The sequence below is a fragment of the Pararge aegeria genome, chromosome 16, assembly GCF_905163445.1.
Source record: "Pararge aegeria chromosome 16, ilParAegt1.1, whole genome shotgun sequence".
NCBI classification, from domain to species: Eukaryota; Metazoa; Arthropoda; class Insecta; order Lepidoptera; family Nymphalidae; genus Pararge; species Pararge aegeria.
Window position 1 is genome coordinate 15579513 of NC_053195.1, and position 14203 is coordinate 15593715.

Here is a 14203-nt window from a genome sequence, read left to right on the forward strand (position 1 = left end):
CTTGAAGAAGGAGTTCATCATATAAAGGCCCTCCTTCTCCATGAAGTCAGCCAACATTTGACCCCTGTGGTTCCGTTGCCCATACCCAAATTGCCCCACCCTCAACTCTGAACCAGTTCGCTCGCCAAGCTTCGCGTTGAAATCCCCCATCACAATATTGTAGTAGGTGTTCGAGGCATGTATGGCTTTTGAAATGTCCTCATACAAAACCTCTACATCCTCGTCTGGGTGTGCCGAAGTCGGCGCGTATACCTGTATGACCTTCAACGAATACCGTTTGGTAATTCTGAGTATAAGGTATGCTACCCTGCTCGACACACTTTCGACTTTTACAACATTGTTGACGAGAGACTTGTGGACGATAAACCCGACACCACCCTGTGACTGTTGGTCACCCTCCCGGTAGTAAAACAAGTTGCCGGATTCCAAGATTATCGAGTCCTCCCCCTCTCGCCGGACTTCAGACAATCCTATAATATCCCAGCGCAACTTGCTCACCACTTCTTCCAGCTCAATCCCCTTTCCATCGGTCCTCAACGTGCGTGCGTTGTATGTTGCCAGGTCAAGTCGTCGGGGTTGGCAGCGGAATCTCTGCCGGAGATTCTTAACACCCCTTGCCCCGCCGTTACCATAACCGCTGCCAGAGCCAGGAATAGCGGGGCCGCCGGGAACTAGGGGCTGTGGTTTTTTTCTCCTTCCCATTAAAGATATGCCCGATAATGACCACGCTGGGCAGGCGGGTTGGTCATCGCAGGGCTAGACTGATCGCCCCGGCGTCGCTGCTGCCCGACACCGGTCTGTGCCATTTGTTCAGCCTAGCCAATTCGAAGTGGTTATACCGCCACTTGTCGGTCGCCAGAGCCTCGTCGGTTAAACAGCAGGGTGCACCACGTGCAGGTGAGGTTGGCAATTTGGGAGGCTGACTGGTACTAGCCACACCCACTTACACCCCAACAAAATATCTATCAAACAAATAAAATTTAAGTTTTCTTTTGAAAAATGCAACCATTCCGTCAGTATTCTCTTATGACGTTGTCACGTTTAACAATCGTCAGTAAACCGAATTTACAGACAATCGATTTTTTTGTATGCTGCTTCGCGGCAGAATTTCTTCCCCGCATGGCGGTATTAGATACTTCCCCGGGCAAGGTGTCACAAAAATCTCTAAATAGTTCTATCGATATCCGGATAAGTTTTCTTGGTCAACTATTGTTAGTCGACTTTTAAGACTCAGAAATATATCAAATCATTCAAGGGCAATTGCATATTACTTTATAACGAATTACCGAATGAAATCTTTGAGTTGTCTCTCAATGAGTTCAATGTCTATTTAAACGTAAGCTTACAGAAAAATCCTATTATAATGTTAAGGATTACTTAAACGATAATAAAAGCTTGGGTGTGAACTGCTCTAACTTCATAGCTTAATTTACGGTTTTTTTATGAGGTGGTGAGAACAAAAAAAAAATATTTGGCTAAGTTTGTCGTGGGCTCTTCTTAGACAAGGGCGCGTTTGGAACCCTCGTAGCTTTAGGTTTAAGTTGGCGAACGAAGTCATCACCATCCCCTTACAATTATTTAAACATTTATGTATGAACGCTTCATAAGTGCCTGTGATAGGCCTACGTGAATAAAGAAATATTTAATTTGAATTTGAATTTGCATATTACTTTATAACAAATTACCGAATGAAATCTTTGAGATGTCGCAGTAGATGGTAGTAGTAGCACAGAGCATGCTGCTGCCCGCTCTCCGTTATATTCCCTTGGTCGCCTCGTACGAAACCCGCGGGAAGAACAGGGGTGTTGACAACTGTATTCGGATCTGCCGTCACTGAACTGTATTCTGAACTGAGGACAAATCAATAATATTCAAAAGTATTTTCTTGTTCTTAGTTAAGTATTGTGTTCCAAGTTTGAATATAAGACTTTTTTTCCAGATTTTGTTATCATCAATAGCCTATGCACTATAATAGTCCACTAGAGGACTAAAGGACTATTATAAGACTACTGATTTTAATGTTAATTAATGATTGTTTTTAAGTATTTAGTTTTTTGTAAATCCGAGTTTATTTTAATCTCTTAATTTTTATATTCTTTTGTGTATTACACCACGCTGGGCAGAAGTGGGTGATCGCAGTAGATGCTATTAGCACATATGACGTCACTGACCGTTCTCAGTTATATCTCCTAAGTCGCCTCGTACATACGACACCCGCGGGGAGAGGAGGGGCGGTGACAACTGTGGTGTGTTGGTGTAATTGCCTTCACCATAACGGCATTTGCTATCAGAGAAACCCCGATTTGATGTACGAGTCCTAACCTCGACTGATATTATGCCATAAAAAAAACTGTTAAGTAGATACTTAATACATATTAAAAATAAAAATAATACGCCAAATTTCTTGTTCTCATAAACTAAAGTAAATTTATTTGACTTAAACTATTGCTACCTTTTTACATAATGCCATAAATTAGTAATATGATTTATTGCATTGAAAGGTCTTCTTATTCGATAAAAAATTGGTTTAAATTGAATTTTATAAACCTAAGGATTTCTTGAATCAACACAAATAAAAATTGCACAAATTTTCCTCACAAATAAATAGTACCTGTATAAATAGAAAAAATTTAATTCTAATATATATAAAATATTACCTAAATTAGATTACGCTGTAAAAGTTAACCTAAATATCCATTTAAAGTTTCCAAATGCATACTTTATTCAAAAGAACTTGAAGATCTAGAAGATTCCGGAAAGTACTTAAATCGGATTACAACCATTTTGACAGGAGGGGTGGTGGTGTAACTGCCGTTACAACAAGGCACAGCATTCGTTATCAGCTGTAAGTAATATTTTTTGATAATTTACATCAAACAGTTTCTATCTTTAGATCATGAACATTTTGATCGTGGGCTGTTTTGATATTCACGGTCGGCTTATCAATAAGTGTCAAAGAATTTTAGCCGATATATGGTGACATCATCATCAGTGGCGTGCACTGGGTTTCTTACCAGGGTATGCATACACCAGGAAAATTGCATAAAACGGCACAAATTCTCCTCCTATTCGGGTTATATAAAATTTTAGGGTATGCAGTGCTTTTGTGCATGTATGGAGTGCACGCCACTGATCATCATCTGCTTATATTAAAGTCCTCTAGAAAGTCCTAATCTATCTAAATCTAGAGCTTAGGACCATCACGCTGCTCCAATCCGGGTTGATGGGCCTGTTTGAATTCGGGTTGGCGGGCGAAAGAATAAGCGGAATTATACTAGTTACTATTATTCAATTCAAAGAAATGTTTCATAGACATTTTAAACTTCTAGTTTTTATTAATAAATTGTCGCTTTTTCTAAAAAGCTTGTGGAATTTAAAAAAATAAGACACTCAAATATAGCACTGAAATTCGTGCGTTGGGTACCAATATTACAAAACACGATTTCAATTAAATGATTTTATATAAAATCACCATTGGTCCCAATCATTGGTCTTTCAAATTGAGAAAGCCGTAGTCCATACTGGTCAAGTGTGGATTGGTAGACTTCACACTTCTTGAAAAGATTTGGGAGAACTCCGGCATGTAGGATTCCTCACGGTGTTTTCCTGCATCATAATAAGGCAAGTTATATAATAAAACGCGCATAGCTCGGTAATGTGAGAGGTGCGTGCCAGAGAGTGTCCTTTCGAAAGGAAAGCTTTAACGAAACCGGAAGAAAACGTTAATTTGAGAAACATTCCATTAAAAAAACAAACAGAAACCAAGAATTAAAAAAAATTACAGATAAAAATCCAAGGTTTTTTTTTCGTGACCAATTTCGGCCACGATATTCAATCATGAGAGATTTTCCAACTACGCGGGAGATATTAAAGTTCAAAATTCATTTATTTAAAGTAGGCCGTTTATTATATATGTATTTATATATATGTACTTATATATATGTACTTATATATACTTACTTATATATTATTATAAGTACTTTTGAAACGTCAAGTATGCCTGTTTGTATTATAATGCACAAGTGTGCCCAAACACAGGTGCACTATCATAGTCTGATGGGACGAACGACGCATGAATCACCGCCAATTTCCAAGCTCCGGGCTGGTATTAAGAAAAACCCAATACTATTCATTGGCCCAACCCGTGTTTCGGTCCAAAGTACCAATGCACCAATCACAATGTTTCGTAATAGGTACCTCCATACATACAGGTGCGTTATCAAATGGGTCTACATCGTACAATTTATCAGTTGATGTCTCATATCAGTGACTGTGGTACAGCGATACGATAAAACAACGGGCGGGCATTATGGCACAGGTGAGTCCATTTATTAAATACTTTTCAATATAACTGAAGTAGGTAAAATCATGTTTTAACGGTTAGAATGTCAGCATACAATGCTGCCGTTAATTTTATCCTATCCTTTGATATGGGTGTTTTTTTTACTCTTTCACGCAAAAACTTATGAACGGTTTTGACTGCATTTTGGAATGGATATAATTTATACCCAGGGTTAGCGTGAACCCCGAAAAAATCCATGCTGTGAATTGTGAAAAACTTAAGTAGTTTAAGAACGATGAGCTATACCAAACTGCGTTTACCTGTGCGAGGGCGTCATTCCACCACCTTTAACGGTTAACAGTTTTACAGTTTTTAGTTATTTCATTACATACTTATTTTTTTTATACTTTTGAATAAAAGACATTTTACAGATAAACTTGAACACTGTTGTCCGAAAAAAAAGGTCACCATCTACCAAACCTTTTACAGAGAGAAAAGAATAATCTGGAAATTAATTTTCCGAAAAATATAATATACCTACCTAATGAAAAAATATCATTCACAGCGTCACACACAACGTGCTATTAACTTTTAATTGGTTGACAAATTACTTCAATGAGTAAGATACCTAATCACCTCGGTTATCCAGATTCAGAATAAGTAAGTATATACAACGTGTAACGGAATTACTGTTGAAGCGTGAATAAGTATATTTCATGAGGAATCACCCTGTAAAAAATATATCAAAAAAGCTTATTTATTTTAATAAATAAATAAAAATCGTTTATTTCGTTTCTTACATTGTAAATGATACATGTTGTGTAGACCTCCTAGTAAGCATCAAAATACCTGTGTCAGGAGGCCTTACTCTTCTATAGCAAAAACAAGATAAAATAAAAATAAAATGATTGAGTAGTGTGTCTTGGTGTGTATGGTGTGTTTATGTTTGTGTGTGTGCGCGCGTGAGTGTGTGTTTGTGTGTAAGTGTGTGTGTACATGTTATTAAGTGCGTCTATATCCATTACATTTTAAATAGAAATAAACTGAAGAAGCGCCTCAGTTTCTTCATAGGTTAGTGTCTTCAGCCAGGCCGTCAATGTTTTGTTACATTGAAAAAAGTTTTTTGGTATATAGCAAATTCTTTGTTTATTTTATTGTAAAGAGTGGTGGCTTGCGTGATGTATTGTCGACGAGCAAAAGCAGTCCTTGTTCTATGACTGAGTATAACATTGCATATTGTTCTATTCCCACTTAGTCGACTAGTATCAAACTTTGTTGTTTTATGCATTTTCAAAATAGAGTTTAAGATATACAATTTTCTGACAGTTAATAATAGGTCACAAAGCTTATAAAGATTATCAGTGGAGAAATGATAACGCTTAAAATACATGGTTTTAATTAAGGCACGTTGGGCCCTTTCTACATTTAAAAACTATACTTATTTTGCCATACAAATTAATTCAAAACATTCTAAGTGTTTACTTATGACAACCCGATTGCAAATAAAAGACCCACACGTGCATATTTTCTACTCTACGCGACGCGTAACTAATAAAGTGACACTTGATTTTACTTTTGCATGTGATGTTAGAGCTGTTCCTGATTTATTTCAGTAAAAACTATGGAAAAAATTACTCAAAAACTATTAGCGTTCTTTTCGGTTCCACAGATAAGTCTCAGAGACGTTAAATAATTTACCTTTAAAATAATAATACTTCAGAGTATTATTTCGGTTTTCATTTACACGTTGTATAAATAACTAAATCCGAATTCAATTAGTCCTACCTAGCGACATGGAGGATTAATGGACAAAAAATTTGATTTAGAGAAAAGAGAGGATGTTTAATAAATGGATATAAATTCTTTTCTTTTTAGCAAACTTATTATGGACCCGGCAGTTATGGAGAAGATCAGGTGGAAGCCTTCGATTTTAGCGAGCAAAGCATACGAAGAGGTTTTATTAGAAAGGTAAGATTTATAAGTTCATCATTACCGGCCCACTACAGGGCAGATTGGTAGACTTCACAGACCTTTGAGAACATTATAGAGAACTCTACCTACTAAACCTATTCGTTTTTCTTTTTAGTTTTCCTAATCCTAAGGTTGCCTGGCATAGATCGCTACTTAGCAATAAGGCCGCCTTTTGTATCCTGCTTCATCCTTACGTGTTTGTTAATTTTTTTGTCTCGTTTTTCTGAGTGGTGTACAAATAAAAAGTATAAAATAAACTACCACGGGTACATTCCTCGCGGTGTTTTCCTTCGCTTCGAAAAGTAAGACCTGCGTGCCGGGTTCAGACGCCCCGAAAGTGACGCCGAAGTCACTCCTAAGGCTAGAAGCAGTGATAGCTATCACTGCTTCTAGCCTTAATAAGGTTATATAAATAAAAACTTTATATTAACAATTTAACAATTATTATTTAATTTATTTAACAATTCAACTATCAGCAAGTTGACATTTTAATGGCCAGTTGTAAAGCTTAATTTTCTATACTCCGCGAAAAGCAGGAGAATCTGTATAGTGTTATTTATGATTTCTTTAATCTTTTAAGAATTATAATTCTCAACAATTATTTATTGTAAAGTAAACATCTCCTGAGAATGCTTCGGTTTCGGAGCGAAACATGCGTAGAGGTAAGATTTCCAATGATCTGTTTGGTGTGGAGTATGAAGATTGGAGATATTATTGATTTCAGTTAGCAGATTCTCCTGCTTCTGGCGGACTATAGCAAATTAAGCTTAATTTTCATATTATATTATGGAATTCCGCAAAGTAACGCCTGCTCCTATCCAACATGGGCAGGGCATGCTTGTCATAGGTGCGTTGGCAGTTGGATTAGTTCTAGAATGGAGAACACACAAGCAAGCTTAGTGTGGGACGCCCTCCACACGATGGTCGGACGGCATACAGAGTGTCGGGGAGTCGGTGGATGAGGAAGGCTAAGGACCGGGTGTGGTCGCGCTTCATAGATAATACCTCCGTTAAACAGTGAACGTCCGCAGGCTTAAATGATGATAATGATTATTTTTTTATTATTTTAGTAGAAGGAGAGCTTTTTGTGACAGAGCTCCTCCGCATGAAGCTTTTTGTGACGGAGCTCGTCCTGCAGAAAGCATGGCGTTCTGCCGCTAAGCAGCATTGTTGCAATGCTGTGTTCCGTCTGAAGGGCGTGGTTGCCGGTGTAATTACGGGCACATGTGGCTTAAACCTACGTCTCAAATTTATAGACAAAGGGCGGCATGTTGCACGACGTGCTCCTTGAAGTTTGGCTCTGTTTATAGGCTTTTGTTTTCCCCTTACCACCAGGTGGGCCGTCTGCTTGGTCCATCAATTATTACTGTTGAGTCAAATAAGGCTAAATACCAAATATATGACAAAGAGACTAAATAATATACAAACGAACAACTTACACGTCTTCGTCTACAAATATTCACCTATTCTACAAACACAGCGCACAAAGGCATAGCCATCCCACTGAAATAATGTGAAATACTTATAACCAGTCGCAATTAAACCTTGACAAAGTGCATACGTATTTTCTTTTGAACTATCCACAACCTTTGAGCGCAAATCAACCTTATTACAATCAACAATTATTTGAGACAATTGAATCTAAAAATAATATTCTTTAAAAATAGGTTTGAATTATGTTAATAAGTAAGTCGTATTATAATATTAACAAATATTTTGGTGACATTTTGTATCTAAAGTTTAAAATTATAAGTGTTATGAACTCTAAATATGTAAGAAAATTGCACGCCAGAATGTGGCAAACTGTTGGAACTATTCCCACTTACAACACAAAAAAAGTACACTGTTAAAGCGATAAAATTTATACTATTCTATTATTCTGTTTTATTCAAAATAAATATGATCTTTCTAGGTATACGCGATCCTGATGTGTCAACTTCTTATCACTATGGGATTCATCGCATTGTTTCTCTTCCACAAGCCGACGAGCGATTTTGTGAGACAAAATCCATACCTCTTGTAAGTTTATAACTCACATGTAATTTTTTGGTCAATTTGTTATTTCAGGAAACGATAAAGCAATACTTATAAAACTACAAAGGTAAAGTTATTGACGGACAAAGCAAATGGCCCACCTGATGCCTTATGGCAATTGGAAACCATCGCTTTTAAACAGAGCAACAGGGCATGCATGGAACACGTCATGCAACGAGACGCTCTGGGTCCATCAACCTAATGCCAGCAACCACCTCCTTAAGACCGGAATACAGCATTGCAACAATGCTGCTTTGCTGGAGAAATAAACATGGCGATAGTAAGTCCCCGGACGAGCTCTGTCATAAAAAGCTCTACTACCTACTACGTTCATGAATTGTTTGGACAGATATCAATGGTATAATCAGTTAAAGGCAGACGGCCCATCTGATGAAATGTGGAAAACCATCGCCTACATCCAGAGTAAGCAGGGCATGTAATGAACAAGTCCAGCAACGTGCCACTCTTATGACCATCACCAATATAGGTGCTTAGCATCATATGCCTGTATTTACACTTATTCCCGGCCCCACTATAGGGCACGGATCTCGTCTCAGAATGAGATGTGTTTAGGTAGTCAACCACGTTAGCCAATTGCGGATTGGTAGACTCCACACGCCGTTGTAAACATTCTGGAGAACTCTGAGACATGCAGGTTTCCTCGCGATGTTTTCCTTCACCGTTTAAAGCAAGTGCTATTTAAATTGCTTAAATTCAAAACGAACACATCACTCCGAAAAGTCAGTGGTGTGTGCTGGAGCTCGAACACGGTCTCCACGAAAGCCGATGCCTTACCCACTAGGCTATCACTATTTTCTTATTACGGGGTCCTTATTTGAAGTGCATCAGAAGCGACGATTTTACTTGACCCCTTTCGTTGACCTTTCCCAGCTGGATAGCTTTGGTGGTGCTGATCGTGTGCCTGATCTCAATGGCGTGCTGCACGGAGGTGCGTCGCACGGCGCCCATGAACTTCATATTCCTCACGCTGTTTACACTGGCACAGAGCTTCCTGCTCGGCGTGGTCACCAGCACCTACAGCGTTGATGCGGTAAGCCGTCTCTTGTAGTTCACTATAGTTAAACTAAGTCATCACCAGTTTAATGTTAAAAAAATGTGTGAGCCGTCACGGGACGCCTGGCCGCCTGACCGATGTAAAACATCGATGTTTTGAATAAGTTATATGCATAAAAGAACGAATACAACAGAAGTAAGATATGGCATAATGAAAGTTAAAGTGATTTTGCTTTCTTTGTAGGAGACTTACATACTTTCACTTCCTAAATTATCGCTATCAGACGTATTTTATTGTAGAACATATTTTACTTAAAATTACTTAAACACTGCTATACGGTTACTACTTCGTTTATTCCTCTTCAATAACTCATTTCCCCTGCCTCTTTTATTTAGACGTTTTAGCCACGGCTTCGTGGTCTTTTAAAAATAACCCGTATACGTAGTGTCTGTTTTCTCTTTGCTAATATTTTGATCCTTTAATATACATTACGGCCCGGGGTTCCGGTCTTCTTTTAACTCCTACATGAACTTTGTTGGATAGACTTTGGTCCCTCCCGGCCTAATATCCGTTTTTCATAAATTAAACTTGTTGGAAACGATGATATTGCTAACATGTGTAACGTAGTAAATAATACCACTACTACGTATGGACTACGTGTATTATACGTTGCGTGGAGATGCCGCGTCGCACGGCGAGTATCGCCACGCCAACAATCACATTTACCCTCGCCTATAGATGTTTCACATCAAAAATCGGTGATAGCCTATTAGGTAGAACTTCGGCTTATAGTTCGGGGGGCGATTTGAACCACACCACTAAATGTTCTAAGTTCGTTTTTAAAGAAATAAATATCAGTTGCTTCAACGGTGAAGAAACCTCCAGACAACATAATATCACGCCAGTAGACTCGAAAGGTTTACATAAACGTATTCAGTAATCAGTATTTCGGGTACAGTACACCCACATTTTCATGGTAGTTCACTGCTACCTTCTTCTCTTTTTTATGTGTGAGGATAATTGTTTATTTTGATTAATATTTAATTTATTATATTATTTCTAAGTAAATATTATATTTGTTATGGTAGTTACATATTCATTTTGTATTTAGTTACAAGTATATTTATTTAAGTAATGAATTTTTTTTTCTTGGTAGAAATCGCTATGAAGCGATATGGCCGCCAAATTGTATCTTTGCTTTTTTATGTACTTTTTGTGGTGTGCAATAATAGGATATTCATTCATTCCTTTTCTATAGGAGTTAGTAGTAGTTGCATATTTTTCGCGACTGGAAGTTAGTCGTATTCAAGCTTGATTGATACAAAGTTTTATTTACTTTTTAATTGTTGAACACTTATTTCAGAAGTCGGTTTTTATTCTGGTTACAAAAATTTTTATTAGGTGAAAGTTCGGAGTTTTAGCCCCTCGCAGCTGTGAAACGATGCTAGTGTATGTGTCCGATATATAATAAATCACCTCAGTGTGAGACCTGTGAAATAACTATTTTTATATTACACTCATATTTCATCCTGATAACGTTCGTTATCAGAAAGCTGTTACCCAAATGAGCAACTTTAGATTACGTTACTTATCAGGATACTGAAATAACAGGTTTGTTCTGAGAATATCGATTTTGTCGCGATACCATCGGGCTACCGTCATACGCACAGAGGACAGCTACAGACTGAGAACCCGTAACTACAATTTACAAAAAAATTTAATTTTTGTTTTATATTACATATTATTTATTATATTTTATATTAATAATATTTAATATAAATAAAAAAGGCTCATGCCAACGTTATTTCAAAAAATTAAACATCCTAACTCTTTCCTTCATATATATCTATGAAATCTGCAAATTTCTGAAGAAAAATATACAATTTTACACCAATATGAAAGGAAAAGAACGGCGTTTTCCGAATAAAACTTCAAATAAATTCACACACAAGCATAAACATACGCAATGTCCCAAAAGTATTTAACCATCTGCCAGATTTTTGATAAAATATTAAAAAAATACCTCATAGAGCAATGCTTTTATGCCGTAAATGTTTTTTTTTTTAATTTGAACATCCCCAATAAAATCGGTGTCCCCCTATACGACTTCCCAACTATACGGTGTCTAACTTATGTTTTTAAAATTCATGAAATTATTTAATTTAAAAATAATGGCTAGCACCCAAACTGGGTGTACATACGTTACATTATATAATTAGAGTTATTTTAAATATTGTATTGTAATGTAACATGATGTATTATGCTGAATAAATTGAAATTGAAATGGAACTAGGAAGTCATAGACACTGGCTATTATATGGATACGGTTTTGAATACGTATTCATCTGTTATTTCTGATAACTGATGAACCCCTCGCTGGCACAGTGGCTTTCTGGTAATATAAGTAGAAGATTACGAGTTTAATACATGAATAATAATACATTATTTTAAGAAATATGGAAACTGTTATGACGGATAAGACGTCGTGTTTATTAGTTCTTATGATTATAAGTTTAGAAGAAGTTTAATAGTATAGATACACAATATAATGTTTAATAAATAATAATATTTTAATTGATATGATATAAATATAAGTGCTGGGTGTTTCTGTGTATGTGTGTAAGTTTGAGTGTGAGGAAGTAGGCTACACACCTATATATTCTTGGGTTTTGGCTCCCTCCCCTTTAGCAGGTGATATTTTTGGACCTCCTCGGCTTGCTCACCTCCCCCTTGAAACAACCCCGGCTACAACCTTGTCTTAAACTATACTGCCTTTTTTGCAGGTGATGATGGCAGTGGGTATAACAGCAGCGGTGAGTCTGGGGCTCACGCTATTCGCCTTCCAAACCAAATGGGACTTCACTATGATGGGTGGAGCCCTTGTCGCCGCTTCCATAGTCCTTTTGGTGTTTGGTAGGCATAACTTGTATATTAAAGCCGCTGACGAATGAAAGTATAATGATATACTCAGATATCGAAAAAAAAATTAGCTTGTGTCTAGTATTTAAGTACCTATAAATACCTATTTGCCTACTAAAGGTGAAGGAAAAGCGAAAAGCTTTCAGCGACTCGTTTTATGTCGTCCTTCAATGGCGTGCACTGGGTTTCCTAACAGGGTATGCATAAAGCAGGAAAATTGCATAAAGCGGCGAAAATTCTCCTCCTATACGAGTTATATATAAATTTTAGTGTAGGCAGTGCTTTTGTGCATGTATGAAGTGCACGCCAGTGTCGTCCGTCCACCTCGTTGGGGTCCAACCAACGCTGCGTTTACCTGTGCGTATTCGCCATTCAAGCACTTTGGGACCCCAAAGCACATTGGTTCCCTGAGCTATCTCCTTACTTCTGATCGGATCACATAGATATACTCCCATAGCTCTCTCCGTCGTTTGCTGAGTGAGCCTTGTTATGAGCCTGAGACATAGGTCATCACAGAAATGAAATAGCTTTAACGGACATAATTTCGAAAAGTCATAGGTGCCTATCGGGAATTCTACTTCGCCGAAAGAAAGCCAAAGTTAAGACAGTCCAGCTTGAGTTACAGAGTTATATCTATTTCAGGAATCCTGGCATTAATCATGAGGAACAACATCCTAACAATAGTGTACGCGTCTGCTGGCGCACTGATCTTCTCCCTCTACCTTGTCTATGACACTCAGCTGATGATGGGCGGCAAACACAAGTACAGCATCTCACCTGAGGAGTACATCTTCGCGGCGCTGAACCTGTACTTGGACATTGTCAACATTTTCTTGTTTATATTGACCATTATTGGCGCGACCAAGTGAAGTTTCGTCTTCTTCCGGCATTTTAGAAAAGGCTCCGATTCGATGTTTTTTTTTCTTAATGTAAACACGTTGATCTATCGACAGTTTTTAGGTCTGTTTGTTTTTTTTTTTATTCGGAAGGGTATTCTCTCAAAAAGCCCGATTCTAAAAAGTAGTTAAAGTGGTTAAAATGTTATGTATGAACGAAGTATTTTGATTGGTTGAACCCCGATTACTCCCGTTTGCCTTGGGTTTTGGATAAAGCCTCTAATGAGAGCGCTGGTCGATAATATGTTTTTCCAATACAGTGGAATCTCTATAACTCGAATGATAAGGGAAATGCAAAAAAAATCGACCTAACGATTTTCGACTTAACGAGGTACGACTTAACTGCTGAAATTTCGACTTACAGAGGTGCGATTCCTAAGTGTATATTTCGATTTGTAGAGTCGAATTTGAATAATAATTCAACTATATGTGTGTAAGAATACACCTACACGTGTACAAGACAAAAAACAATAGATTAGAAGCCCCTAACCCGAACATTCCTTTTGGATTTTATTGTTCGAGGAATCCCAAGTAAGACGTCATTATATTTAACTAACTACGACTTACGGAGTCGCCATTTTGAAATTCGAGTTATAGAGTATAAATCAATACTTCGTAGGGAAATAAATACAAAGTCTAAATAATTCGAGATACCGCGTAATTAAGTGTTTAGTGGAAGGGAATGGATTTTTTTTTCGAATTACTGAGGTCTACGACTTAACGAGGTTCCAGTTATAGAGATTCCACTGTACAAACTTACACACACCGCATAGCATCGCCCAGCTATATTATTATTTCGTTACTACTTAGCTTCGTTAACACTTTATGAATTTGCTCAGCTCTCTTGGGTCGTAGCGTGATTTTAAAAATATATATAACTTTCCTAAGGCATTGGGTTGAATGCAAAAGATTTCCGAGTTCCAGGGAGAAGTGCGTTCAAACAAATAAATTAATTTGCGCTGGTGTGGGATGCGACCAGCGTTGGTACGTTGGCAGCTTCTCACTAGCCGAGTACGTTCCAAAAAGCGGCAGCAGCTGCCGAATCTGCTCAAATGCTTAAGCGCCCTAAATACTCCGTTATTTGTA

At 37.6% G+C, this 14203-nt stretch overlaps 1 protein-coding gene across 1 annotated transcript; it reads left to right on the plus strand.

The window, feature by feature from the left end:
* Positions 1 to 2827: 2827 nt before the first annotated feature.
* Positions 2828 to 13766, plus strand: LOC120630652 (protein lifeguard 1). The gene is made up of 7 exons (XM_039899916.1): positions 2828 to 2845; positions 4212 to 4318; positions 6158 to 6250; positions 8166 to 8272; positions 9179 to 9338; positions 12086 to 12215; positions 12864 to 13766. The coding sequence occupies exons 2-7, from the start codon at positions 4310 to 4312 to the stop codon at positions 13088 to 13090; spliced, it is 726 nt and encodes a 241-aa protein (XP_039755850.1). The 5' UTR covers positions 2828 to 2845; positions 4212 to 4309; the 3' UTR covers positions 13091 to 13766.
* The last annotated feature ends 437 nt before the right edge of the window (positions 13767 to 14203 follow it).